Here is a 14,933-nt window from a genome sequence, read left to right on the forward strand (position 1 = left end):
TGTAGGAGTCGGGGGATTCCAGGACGCCACAAGGCAACACGGAATCAACAAGGTTGGACGCCGAGGGGTTCACAAAGACTGAACCAACAATCGGGGAGCCTGCATGGGCGTGTAACCTACATTCTCTGCCTATACACTGCAGTGTGTAGCTTGGTGTTGTTGTGGGAGTCCTAACAGGGGGAGCAGGGGCTGTTTTCTGACACTTTCGCCTGCTTTTGAAACCCTTGTCCTGCTACTGGATTGCCTCTTCTAGCTCTATTATGACCGGAGGTGTCTAATCTCATTGCATCTTGATAGGCCATGTTTTGCAGCAATCCCGGGGAGGCCTGTCCTTTTCTGAAGGGTAACAGAGGAGGAGTGGGTGAAGGAGTGGAAGCGGGTGTGGAGAAGGTGGGGCGGAAGGGAGGAAGGGGAAACTGCCGTCAGGAAGTAATACGTAAAAGCTTAAATTAAAGAGAATATAGTAAAATATTTTGAAAAAAAAAACAGTAAAATAAATGCGTCATTAATTTTTACCTGTAAGTAGGAGTGGGGTTGCCACGTACTTCACAATTCAGGGCTACCTTCTTTTCATCAGAATCGGTCGGGAAAATGACATCATCAGGTTCTTGTACAAATACTGGCCCGTAATCCACACTTTCTGCAAAAACCAAAAGATGTGCACTTTAAAACCATTTAGTGTGCAAGATCGATTCATCCCCTAATATATATATATATATATATATATATATTTATGTTAATTAGTTTATTCACTTTGTATCCCAGCTGAACCCCCTTTCCTCCTCCCCTCCCAATCCTACCCACCCTCCCTCACCTCCTCCCATGCCCCTCTCCAAGTCCACAGATCCCTAGCTTATCCGATCTCATAAATTCATGACCCCCTTTTCATTCAGCAGTCAAATTTACAAGAGAAGATGTAGATATGTGTCTTGTACAATAATATAATGCTTTTAATTATCTAAATTTGTCTTTACCTGTGATACCCACAATGAGAATATCTCAAATACATATGTATACTTTATTTCTAATCTCACCAAGCCACCGAGAAAATAATAAAAAGACATTTCAAAGTTGCCTAACATTTGTCAAACTCTTAGACTGTTAAAAATAGCATACAATAAAAGTTTCAAATTCATATTGTGCCATGAGAGCTATAGGTGTGAAATCGTTCATTTTTCATGCCTTTTTATTTATTTTTCTATTTTAAAATATAGTTTTTATTTCCTCTTGGCAATTTGCAAACTATTAACAATGTGTTTTGTTCAAATGCGTCCACTACTCCCTCCTCTCCAACTTCTCCCATATACCCTCATCATTCCCCCAACTATTCTGTTCTTTTAATTCATTGAGGCCAAGGAGTGTCAGTGTGTGCATGGATATAGGTCATGCACTCTTACTCAGAAACCTACCAGTGCCGCCTCTCAGAAGAACCGAGGCTAGCCTTGAATTCATTATATTCCCACTTAGCCTCCCCAGGCTGGGATTATAGGTATGTGCCAACAGGCACAGTTCATCCTTCCCTCATTCACTGGAGTGCTCTCGTGTAAGGCTCAAGTGTAAGGAAAAATAATGTAATGCAAATAGACACTTTTATAAGAATCAATACACATTTCCCAAAGTAGCCAGATACCTAAATTAGATTCTGAAAGATTTATATGTTACAAATGTTTGTAAGTTTAAGAATATGTAAACATAAGATATAAGATAAAGCAAGGGAGAAAAGGCATCAAGTTCTGGGTTTTTGTAATCTAGACCTTTATATCCACTATCACGTCTCCCCTCCCTCTCTCCCTCCATCCCTTCTTTACTTCTTCCCTTCTTCCTTTTCTCTCTCCCTTCTTCCCTCCCTCCTCTCCTCCCCCTTTTGTGTTGTATGTCTAATTCTCTGATTTCAGCATTTTTATTACTCCCAAGGGAAAATGAACACTCTGAAATTCACAGAGAAGACTACAGCCCTAGTCACACGGTGATTGTCTCTTACTAGGTTTTTAAAGATTTAAGATTAAGTTCTGCAGAATGACAACACAGGATAAGAGAAAGAAAAGCGTGTCAGGCTTCATCATACCAGAGGGGTGTGCTTGGTTTATTCTGAACAGAGTCACTGCATGAGCTGATGACTGAGCATAGTGTGAGGAATGGATTCTTGTGAATCATTGCCGGTCATGAGAGCACCTGAGCCCTTGTCATCCTCCCCATTGTGCCCTATGTCATTATGTGGTATAGCCAACCCAAATAATAGACAAGAAAAAACAAACAATGGAAAGAAAATCAGCATAGACAAAATGCTAAGTTTTGAGATAATATAATTTCTCAATTTTGGCATTTTCTAATTTTAAGAACATTTTATCACTGTTATGGTTTTAACCTTTATTAATAAACTTCTAGGTATCTATAGATAGCTTGTAATACTATATATGTGTACAATGCTATATAACAATATAATGAGCACTAGCTTATTAACTTTGAATTATTGGACTTGTGTTTCAAGGGTAAGACTTCCTTTAAAAGAGCTGCTTCAAATTAGATGTGATCTGCTTGTTGCTTCATTATTTACAATAGCTGGTAAATAGAATCAGCCTAGGTGACCATCCACAGATGAATGGGTAATTAAAGTGTGCCACAAATACACAATGGGTAAATAAAGTATGCCACAAACACCCAATGGGGTTTTATTTAGCCACAAAGAAAAATGAAATCATGAAATTTTCATAAAAATTAATGGAACTAAAAATAATTATGTTAAGTGAAATAAGCCTAACTCAGAAAGAGAAATATGACTTCTTTTATGTATGACCTTAGGTTCTCTCCCTCCCTCTCTCTCTCTCTTTCCCTCTCTTTCTCCCTGTCCCAGAAACACATACAACAACATGCACATTAGTGTTGGTGCACACCATTAACTGAAAGGACACAATGGTGGGGGAGGAGGGTACCTCTAGAAGAGCAGAGAAGCAAGGGAATGCACGTGACACAAATATAGAAGGGAGGCTACCAGTGAAAGAAAGTGGACAGCGTAAGTAAGCAGGGCGACATTGGGGACAGCGACAGGTAAGGAAAGGTACCAAAGTATATCTGAAACGTCATAATAAAACTCGCTAGTTTATGTCAGTTTAAAAAGACACTATCAATATTGTAATTCTTAGTATGAATAACAAATCTTATTTATATTTCTTGTTATATGATTTATAAAGTCCCCTTACCCTATTTTTCTTTTTCTAAGTATCTTAATTTTCTCAAGTTTGAAGCACAAATATATCTTATATATATTTATATACTATATATTTATATACTATATATTTATATACTATATTATATAATGTATTTATACAGCTGTTAGTGACTTTTGTTTTGTATTTTTCTGATTTTTCACAAATTATCCTAACTTTTCACTCCAGTGCTTGAAGACAGCTCAGAAGCAGGGTGCTTATCTAAAATACAAAATACTCTGAAATCTGAAATATATTTTCTCATTGGCTTCTGACAAATTTAAAGTGATGCAGGAGGTTGCCTCAGTTCTGGGTGCCTTTCTCGGCACTGACTCACACAGCATCCTCAGAAGTCAACACAGAGACTCTCAGTCCAAGCATGCTCACCAACCATAGCAAAGCCACCCATCCCTCCCCTAGTTTAAGCACTGGGACAGCCGACCTCCTCAGAGAACTTCATAACATGAACAATGATTTTTCATTCCTTCACACATGCATTGCGATACCCTCTACATTTTTACCAGTTTATAGTCTGTGGTGCAAAGGGTTTGTGACTTATAGAGAAAATGTGTATCGGGTTCGGGGAGATCACAAGAGGTCTCAATATGGCTGGAATGTGGAAGCAGACACATAGGATGGGCAACTGTGGCTTATTTTGGATAGCGTTTCATCAGAATAAGAGGTGATGTTTATGGAGGTGAACAGGAGCCAGGCCAGAAGATCAGAGTAGCATAAACTGGAGATGCTTATGATAAGTCTGGGTATCACACATCCGTGCTACACAAAATGCATCCTTTCCCTTTCAATTATGTCTAAGCTTCAGAAGCAGCCTCAGCCACCATGGGCTCGGTAAACTCAGGAGATGAGTTGGCTTTGAGAGCAACAGGATGAACATATATCCAGCTCTTTTCCAAGTTAGTCCAGGACCACATGCACTCCTTTCATTATTAATAAATATAATCCATGTCTATTGCAACCTAATTATACAAAGGATAATTGAAATCCAATAGAAGGGCAAATAAAAGTGAGATAATATATCCGGAATATTAATTAAGTATGTAACATCCCAGGAGAAATTATAACAGATGACAAAAAGGAGATAATGAAGAATATGGTTTCAATTCATCGTAAAATCCCCACGAATGCAATAATTTAAAATATAAATTGATCTGGGTGTGTGACATCAAAGTATTGGGAAATATGATTTTAAAGCATTCATTCTTTCAAAATTGATTACAAAATTAGTGAATTGTTTGTATAGTTTTACATAGTCATTATACTTGAAAAATATCATGTATGTAAAAATACCAGTGATATTATCTTTTGTAACTTTTATAAACAAAATTTACTCTAATGACAGTGTCTACTATGACAGTCTTAGGGAACCCAGTGATTGGCTCTCTTTAACATACTCAGGGCCACAGAGTGCTGGCCCTTTAATGACAGGGACATTAAAGCACTGTCCTTTAATCATGTTAGTCTTCAAACTACCCAAGCTTCTTTCACAAGATCTGAGGGGAGGGGCCAAGAAGCTGCTCATTGTGAGCCTGGGGATAGCACTTTCTTCCATGGGACTTTTTTGGGCAGTTGGGACTTTTCTGGTGTCCAGCCGTCTGAAGAACTGCGGTGGTGCTGTGTGTTTTGCTACAAAGGCTAAACTTTTCCCGTCTAGAATCTTTTAGCTAGATCACACTGGATTTATTCTTTTCTCCCAGATTTTGAAATCCAAACCATTTCTTCCCAAACTTCCCAGGTACCAACATTATTAGTACCAAAACTATTGAAGAAATCAGTACTTTGAGAGCCCCCAAACTAAAATTACTGGGGAAGCCTTCATTGTTGATGTCTTGTTCAGTGTTTCTTAGGGTCACGACCAGCTGTTACTGTGTCCCCCTGGATTCTAAACTGCCTTCTAGACTAAAATATTCTCTCTGATAATTGCTTTTTTATATTATTCTTTTGAACTATTATGTTTGATGTCAAGCCCTAAACTTTTGCCTGCCGTTTACCTCTAATTTATAGCCCAGGTTGGCTGCCATGCAGGCTAACAGCAGCACACCAGCAGTGTCACCTGAAGGAGTACCAGAATTTCCTCTCAGTACACTTATGAGAAATACCCAGAGTGAGAAATGCTACAGCTACAACCTTAACCGCATAAGACTGCAAAAGAGTACAAGAGAGACCAACTTTCTTCTCATTATCCCCACAGTTTCTGTTTTCCTTTAGATGATTATATTTTTCCTTTCCTAAGTGTAACAACATGCTACTAACACTTTTTATTATTATTATTATTATTTTTTTACTTCACCCCTACCATGAGGGAGCTTTTATTATTGTTTACAGTCTGGATGCTCAGAGGTCGCTCAGGCAACTCTTGGTGAAAATGTATTCCACTGCCTTAATGGGTGGTTCCTGTTGACTAGATATAAAAAATAAAATAAAATTTAGTTGCCTTAAGAAGTCTATTAATAAATTCATTGGAGTTGTCCAGATGCTGCCGTAAATATGGTTTATTATGCCCAGTTCTAACAAAGCAAGGCATGTTCCCTGTGCACTCTGCCCCAAACATACTGCTGTCTCTGGATTGCTCTCCAATATCTAATCTACTTTGGATTGGGCTTCCCCAGTGTAGTTACTGCTGATCATATGACACAAGTTAGTGTGGTGGCCTTCATGATCATTACAATGTAAAGAGTGTGCTTTCTGTGACTAGATGTGTCCCATTCTAAAGCCAAGCAGGATGGGCTTCCTGACTCTGAACTTAATAAAATGTTCTTTCCTCTTGTCATAATAGCTCAATCACAATTACTTCCAGCATAGCTGCTTAGAAACATCATGGACTTCAGCAGCCACGTCTAATGATTGGGCTGTTAAGCAGATTAGATAAATATGCAGAACAGAAGGAAGACAAAATGTCCTCCACACCATAGGTACCTGCTAAAATAAGACCCAAATTCCAATATAGCCCAGGAATGACACAGAGCAATTAAAGTCAGGAATAAGAACAATAAGTCACTCTAGATGGAACATATGTTAATATCCTACAAAAAGTTCAGAGAGACTTAAAAACCACAAAAATAGTTAAGCAGAAAAGTGGGTTTTGAAGGTTAGAGTAGGACATTGCATGATTGGAAAACAGTTATATCTCATCTTTTGTAAATATTTTATATAAAAAACAGTAATTTTCACTTTTGAAAGATACATAGTAGATGTGTAAACATTCAAGAGGTAGAAAACTTAATCTGCTGAGGACAGTTCATTTACAAAAAATAGGTAAGTGGGCATCGAACCTCTTACCTATCAAAGGGGAAGTGCAAATAAGCCAAGTGTTAAGAAAAAAACCTGTTTTCCACTATAGGCTAAAGCAAAGCAAAGACATTTCAAATACAATAACATTAAGACATTTTTAATGGTCATATATTCATTATTTTTGGACAAGATCAACTAAGAGAAAAGGATTCCGAGGAAAGAGATTCTAACATTAGGGGTTCAGTGGGTAAAGACTACTCCCAGCAAGCCTGACAACCTACATTTGATCCTAGGAACTCATATAGTGAAAGGAAGAATCAGCTTCCAAGAGTTGTCATGTGATCCTACATACAAACACACACACACACACACACACACACACACACACAAATAAATAACAATTTAAGAACTGAAATAGAGATCTGGAAGGATGATTCGGCAGTAAATAGCACTTGCTGTTCTTGCAGAGGACCTGGGTTCATTGTGTAGCACACATGGCTGAAGCCACAATCATTTGTAACTTTCAGCTCCAAGGAATCTGACACCTTCTGTAGATTTCTCTGTGCTCAAGATACGCATGTGGTTCGTAGACACGCATGAAGGAAACACACACACACACACACACACACACACACACACACACATATATAAAGTGATGTAAGTAAACACTTAAAATAGCACTAAAGTGGGCAAATATTAAAATTTAATAAAGCTAATATGTAGTCACAAAATTTCCTTTGTTTCAAACATTTCACAATTTTAATCAGATAAGATTTACCACATTTAATGTAGATGATTAAGTAAAATAGTAGGAAAAAATAATTTTATCTCTCCAACTTGCAGCATTTGCTTTTTTTCTGTTTTGCAGCATCTGCTAAAGTAACAAATAGAACTAAAAAGTGGGTTTTTGCACAGAATATTAAGGAGAACAAAAAGAATGCATAATTAGGTTCTGAATAAACAACTCTTGGCTGACTGTAGGGATTGGCTGCCTAAAAAATGTACCCAGATGTAGGAACGATCACAAGATGACACAGAAAATTAAAATAGATAGAGTGGATGAAGTTTTTTCCAGGATGCAAGTGTGAGGATAGTCTGCAGAAGAGAATAGGGAAGTGTGGTCAGGAAAGGAGGACACCCACACAATGAAGACAGGGAAAGGTCTATTTTCACACCTTCTCTATGGCTCTAGAAAGCAGGGGAGGTTTAACCTGGTCCGCCTCAGACTCTGTGGTTTTCATAAGGTGAAAGTGTGCATAGAGCCACCTGTGACCCTTCTCAAATGCTTGTTCCCCAGGACCGAGTTCTGGGAAATTTTTAGATGCCGCATCTCACTTACTCTTAACTGACAGGCAGCCCTCAGGATCAGCTCACACCTTTCAGCATGAGGAGCAATACAACAACAACAAAAGACAAAAAGACAAAAGACAAAAAGAGGAAGCTGGGTCTTTTGTAATGCAGTGATAGGAATTAGGTTCTGTCAGAGTTCCTTCAGCAGAAGCCAGTTCACAGCTATGGCTATAGGAGCAGGAGGGTGGTTAAGCACAAGGGAATCATTATGAGTCACTTTTGATGCCTTTTGCTGTCTACATATCCTTCAGATTCTTTTGTGACACTGGGGATTGAACTCAGGTTTCAGAACCTGGTCCCAGAATAGTATCATGTGAGTGCTTGTGAGAACTTTCCAAGAACACAAGACAAAGGTCTTGTGATCTCATCTTTTTTTTTTCAAAATATTGTTCTTGGAATGTGTTTCTGAGCTCCTGGGGTAGTAAGTAAGGCTTAGTTTACTTCAGATTATTCATTTAAAACGTTCTATTGTTCTCTGTTTATATGCCTTGATTGAAAAACATGCTTTTGCCGTGTGGGGCTTGCTGCCACACTTGGCTTGTCCTTGTGACTGTAAATTTTACACATGTGATTCTTATTTGCCCTCAGAGTGTAAACTGAGGCTGTGAATAATGGTGGCTGTTGTGTGAGTCTGCAGTGCCCACAGAGCACATGAGCTGGAGTTACAGGTAGCTGTGAGGTGCTAAATATGGGTGTTCGGAAACAAATGCAGGTCATCTGCAAGAGGTGCGTAACCATCTTTTTTGGCCCAGAATATCTCATTTTAACCACTCTAAGGAGATGAAATCATACCACCTTTATAAACCACCATTATATTTTTAGGTTTATCTATTCTGTTTCCTAAAGATAAATTATTCATTTCAATACTTAGTTTTCCGAGGAGTGAAAAAAAAAAGTATGGAAGTTTTCCAGTGTCTGTTATGATGGCTATATCAAAATGAACATAGTCTAAATTTGCTTGTATTTTGTTCATGGGTTTCAGCTGGATGTTTACTAGAGAGTTAACCTGTTTCTCCATATTTTTTTCAGCAAACTGGGATTTAAAATTTATCAAAAAAAATCTGTGCCACATCCTTCTGGCTTGACTCTGGGCAGGATCAGGATGGCTTCCTTTTCAGGCTCTGTTACTTTTCTCATTTTTCACAGGAACATGTCAACTTCAGGTTTGACTTTCCAGCAAAGCTAAAGGGAATTACCTGACAAAAGCCATATGTCACATTCTCGTCCAGGAGAAAGAATTCAAAGTCACATCCAGCTGAGATCTATCAAATACTCAGATGAGAAAACAGGAGTCAGGGGGAGTCCTGAGAATGTTCTCTTGGATATTCTAAAATGTGGATTAAACTACGTTGGAGGATTTATATTAGATTAAGTTGTATCTTGGACTAGAGGCTTCTTTTTTTTTTTTCCCAGAGCATAATCTACAGGACAGAGGCATGGGTGATAGCTAAGAAAGTAGGAGCCTTGTGTAAATGAAGTGCTGCGCCTTCTGTACTTTAACAGAGCTCCTAGCCAGCATGTGTATGTGATAGAGACTCAGGAGAGCAGATACACAAAATCACTCTGTTGTGAGTTGGGCCTCACTAGCCAATGTTGAGCGGGATGAAATTCATTAATGTTTTTATAGTAATATTTGAGTTACAGATGATTGTACAAAGTAATAAACTAATAATGAGATGAATGCAGAAATGTGTGTGTATTGTCAAAAAGAGTAGAATATTCCATTTGAACTTCTGAGTATTGCTAAGCAAGTGACTGGCCAGAATTATGTTCCTTGGTGTGATGGCTATTCTTGATGGTCAATATGACTACATCTTCTTTTAACTGTAACTCAAGCTTCTGGTTACACCTGTGATGGAATGTTTCCTGAATGGATCATTTGGGGTGGGAAGACCCACTTTCAATCTGGACCACACCTCTGGTGGGTGCCAGAAAAAGGACATGGGAGAAGGACCTGCTTCACCAACTAGCCCTCATTATTAATGGCAAGTCTATTCCTTCACTGGCATTAGAACCTACTTCTTCATATGTGTGTGTATGTGTATATATATATATATATATATATATATGTGTGTGTGTGTGTGTGTGTGTGTGTGTGTGTGTGTGTGTATATATATATATATATATATATATACACATATAAATTATGTTTTTCTAGAAGCCCTGACACTTGGCCACTACTTAGTCCAAAATGGGACTGGGCTACAGCAGGTAAAAAGGTCTAATGTTGTGGAGAGCCGTGTTTATAAGAGACACTTTAAAAATACCTGGATCTATCTTCTGCCCTTGTGCATACTGATTTTATAACTTGCTTTTATTTCACTTCAGAACTCTGGATATATTTTATTTATATTTGAGAGATACCAACTTGTAGGAGATTAAGAAAATATGCACAGCTTGTGTTTCAGAACACTCATTACCTTCTAAATAATCCCATAAAATAACAATGCCCTCAAAAATATCAATCCTGATGTCTATCTGTCTGATGTGATACTGTTGCCAGTGACATATCCGCTGATGAGTGCCTCCACCTTTAATGGTGGCTTCCAAATCTACTGTCACACAGGTTATTGATTAAACTCAACAGTTACAAAACCAAACAAAAGGACATGGATGTTCTAAAATGAATCGAGGTTTAAACAGGTTGGGAGTAGAGTTTTTGTAGAGGGTGGGGGTTGGCAGACATCAGAATGCACTATTTACATGTGTGAGACTTTCAAGGTACAAGTTTAATGACAGAAAGCAAATTAAATATAGTGCAGTGGGAATTTTTAAACCTATGTCAAGTATTTTGACAGTCAATATACATGCATGGTCCAATAAGCCCGTGTGAATAAACTGTAAAGGCAGGCATCATGGGCTGGTGGCTAACAGGGGAGTGATTGATATAATTATGAATAATGAGTGGGCCTGTGCATGACAACCGGACCTAACTTGATACTTTAATCTTTGACATAGAAGTTCTTGAAAATGTGTCTTCAAATATCTCCTGTGTCCTCAGACAATATTGAATGTCAAGTCAGTATTTCTCTTAAAATTAGTAAAGGTATAATCAAAAACTGTGGGTGGGGCCTGTAAGCCGTGTGATCTGGGGACAGACACGCGCCCACCTCTGTGCTTTCGTTCCCACAGAGGCAGCAACAGGACCCAAGCCACACATTTCTTGGGGACACTGAATGAGGCCATGCCAGTGTGTCTGCTGATAGTCATGGCAAGAGCCTTTCCCTCATCACTAGCTAAGCATGTCTAATGATGACAGATTAGGGAACAACTAGAAAATACTTTTCAGCCCATAATGTTAATTACTGCAGAGTGTTTGTTAATTTAGCTGCTATTCAAATGTGACATCTGCATTATTTATTTATCACTCAAAATGAAAGCCAAATGTAAGCATACAGCCATAGGATATACGATATATTATACTTGACCGTGCTTGCCAAAGAAAAACCTAGAAATAAAAGCATTAATCTAACATGTTTGTTTCACTTATTTAAAGGTTTTCTTTTTAAAATTATGCTTATGTGTATATGTCTGTGTGGGGATTTGCGAACACGTATGTGAGTACCCAGAGGAATTGCATTCGCCTGGAGCTGGAGTTTAGAGTAGGTTGCAGGCTATGGAGAGCAGGGTCTGGGGACAGACTCCTCTCTCTCAGAGCACCTTTCATTTTTAACCATTGAATCATCTCTCCAGTCTCCAAAGTCTGTTTTGAGGCTACTGATATTCATTGCCAAATTGTAATTTAAAAAAAAAGTGCTTTCACTTTCAGATTATTAAGTCTAAAATTTAGTTGTAATCACTATTGGTAGTGATAATAACTAACAGTTAATTACAACAAGAGTCTTGAGAAATGTTTAGGACAGAAGTCAAAGGTATGAATAGGCTCCTCCACCCAGTGGCCTTCGCTTTTGTTTCGTGGCCTGATGACCTCCGTTTGCCTTCCACCACTGCAGTTTACAAAGTGGCGATTTTAAATTCATTGCGGGTCCTAGAAGGCACAGATCATTTTCCACTCTCTTGGTATTCTTAGAAACAGCAGTCTGTTTTAAGGACTCTGAGAGTTACCTATTTGAATGCAATCAGAGAAAACAGCAGTCCCCTTCCAAACTGCCTTCAAGTACACCAATTAACAAGCACAGATGCTCTATCCACGCTGTGCACAAGCGTCTCCGAACTCCACCTGCTTTCCCAAAGCTGAGCCCACCTCTTCCAAACCTGCTCGCCAATACAGTGGAGTCCAGCTCTCTTCTCACTGCACTAGGCTGTGACCTCTCAGTAGCAGTCTTGTGGGAAGCGTTCCTTGCCTGACTGATGATGCTACTTTGTATTTTTTTCAGCACTTACCGTCTTGTCTGAAGGCATCCGAGGAGTGATAAAGGCTGACCGGGGAGCGGTACTGCTGAGCTGCCCCTCGCCAGCTTGGTGGAGAAACACTCAGGGTACCCAGGGGAGGACTGCTGTACCGCGGTCTGCTCTTGGAACCAAAGGCAGATGAGGTCGAACTCTTCTTAATTCTTAGCAAAGTGGCATATGAAGTAGAAAGACCGGGAAGAGCTTCAGAGTACTCTGTAAAAAGGAAACAGCAATTCAGAGTCAAACCCAAGGCCTTTGGTTTGTGATTTTTTTTTCTTATGAAAATAATTTTCCTTTGACTAAACTGTTGGAGATATGCTACAACTGAGTTCATACTAGAATGCAAAAACAAAACAAAACAAAACAAACAAACAAAAAAACAAAACAAAACATTAAGGGCTAACTGGTAGGTTTTGGAATATTATATGAAACCTGACTGGTTGTAGTAAGCTCCTTTAAGAAATTAAGAGTGAAAAATATATGAAGCCTATATAGAGCACAGAAAGCAAAGGAAAATAGTAAATGGGAGGAGGAAAAGAAGGATGAAAGAATAAGAATGTGAGAAGAAAAGAGAAAGGGAGAGAGGAAATAAACTTTTAAAGACTCAGTCTTACATATTTTTCTTGTTCAGAAATGTTTGGATGTATTTTGAGTTTGTTTTATTCTATTCGATGTTGGGTAAATCAGTACCTTCCTTTTTACTGAAATTGGGAGAAAATATTCTCATTTATGTTTTATAACCACAAAGATAAATACACACAGAGAGAGAAACTTTGCTGGCTGGAAAGCATCATGCCTTACTGGAGATGCTATGGTAACAATTTTGTTTATGCTGAAAGTTATATCTCAGGATTCCCAGAAGCTCTCAACTATTAAACATGAGAGAATCTTCTAAACATAACTCACTCTATATATTAGTTACAGATTGTTTATGTTAATATCAATGAGAAATAATATTACAAAACTTCCATTTTTATTAATTATTGGGAAAAATTTTGATTGTATTTTCCTTAATTTTTCTAAGTTGCTGGTTAAGAAAAGAAAAAAAAATTGAGTAGTATCTGAAATTAAACTATTGTGTGCTCAGAAAATACTGTTATAGTTTGAATGAGAAGGGTCCCCATAGGATCATATGCTAGAAGACTTGGTCACCATGAAGTAGGGCTGTTTGAAAGGATTACAAGAATTAGGAGGTGTGATCTTGTTGGAGGAAGTGCGTCACTGGGGGTGATCTTTGAGGTTTCAAAAGGTCATGCCAAACCCAGTGTCTCTGACTCTCTGTCTCTGTCTCTGTCTCTCTGCCTGGGTGCAGATCAGGATGTAGCTGCTCCTACGGCACCATGCCTGTCAGCATGCTGCCATGCTCACCACCATCAATGACAATGCTCTTACATTTGAGGTCGGAAGATCCACCTTTAATCTGTCCCACCCCTTCTGGTGGTAGCCAATAGTAATGGGAAAACAGGCTTGCTCTCTGTGCTTGCTTGCTATCACTAGGAAGTCCATTCCTTCCTTGACATTAGACCTACTTCTTCAGGGTTCTGGTGTATACCAAAGAACAGCAGCCTCACCAACTGGAAAACTACTATATTCTTGGACATTCATTGGCAAACACACATTGTTGGACTAGCTGGACCACAGCCTGTAAGTCATTTTAATAAATCCCCTTTATATTTATTCATTCAATCAGTTTTGTTCCTCTAAATAACTCTGACTAACACGGATATTAATTTTAGTGCATAATTTTAGAAAACAATCTAAATATCATGTGTTTAAAACAGACATTTTGAATTTGCAAATCTAATATAAACCGAACTGTGCAGTTTGCTAAGAATGGGAGCCTCCCCCTTTTTTCACATTTTTATTTGATATATATGGGCGCTTGGTCTGCATGTAAGTGTGTGCGCCACATTCATACCTGGTACCTATAGAGGCCAAAAGAGGACACCAGGTCCCCTGGAACCGTGTTACACATGGTAGTAAACTGCCAAATGGATGGAACCCAGGTCCTCTGAAAGGGTAGACAATCGCTCTTAAGCCATCTCTCCAGCACCAATCTTGGGATACTTTTAAGAAGCAGAAGATGTTGTACAGAGAATATGTTTTATCTTAATCTCTGATAAATAAATGTAAGATGAAAGTCATGTCTTTACCATTAAGCTTTCTCATAATTAAAATTATTTAGAATCACAGCCCTGCCTCATACAGATATTTTGGGATGTAGAGACATTTCCATGATTTGGAAATAGCACATTAGGTGCGAAAGTATCACATAAAGTTTAACATTTCTCTACTATGAACTTGTAAATGTAATTTTTCTGAAAGTCAAGGAAAAAAAATCTTATTGGATATTTTCCACAGCATGCTCTGTGGCCCCAGCCCATCAGATACTGAGAAGAGGTTAGTGTTTATAGAATGGGGATATCAAAGCTCATTTATATAGGTATTATGGAATAGAATAAAGTCATATATGAAATTAGAATGACTCCTCCCTGGTAGTAGGAATCAATTAATGATGGTTTGCATTGCAGCTTGTCTCTGGAATTCACCTCTGAGCCTATTCCTCTATCTCATTGGGATAGGCGATTTATCTCCTTCAGTTTATCTCCTTCAGCTACTGTTAGGCCACAAGGTAGAAGTACAAATCCTGTCTTTTAATTTGTGTTTAGCCTTGAAGAGCTCAAATAGTGGCTAACAGAGATGGCAGAGCAACCGTGACACTTTTCTATTAGGAGTATTCCCAAAAGTAAATTATGAAAAAAAGTGAAGGTATGTTTA

General features: G+C 38.4%; 1 protein-coding gene across 2 annotated transcripts in view; it reads right to left on the bottom strand.

Annotated features, from left to right (window-relative positions):
- Positions 1 to 14,933, bottom strand: part of Cntn5 (contactin 5) — a 1,228,807-nt gene that overhangs the window by 514,406 nt on the left and 699,468 nt on the right. For both annotated transcript variants that reach the window (XM_060369300.1, XM_060369297.1), the window contains exons 4-5: positions 12,147 to 12,368; positions 517 to 640 (exon numbers count right to left, since the gene is read on the bottom strand). In XM_060369300.1, coding sequence (XP_060225283.1) covers positions 517 to 640; positions 12,147 to 12,368 — 346 coding nt within the window. The remainder of the gene's footprint in view (positions 1 to 516; positions 641 to 12,146; positions 12,369 to 14,933) is intronic.

The sequence above is a fragment of the Meriones unguiculatus genome, chromosome 1 (assembly GCF_030254825.1).
Source record: "Meriones unguiculatus strain TT.TT164.6M chromosome 1, Bangor_MerUng_6.1, whole genome shotgun sequence".
In the NCBI taxonomy this organism is placed as follows: domain Eukaryota; kingdom Metazoa; phylum Chordata; class Mammalia; order Rodentia; family Muridae; genus Meriones; species Meriones unguiculatus.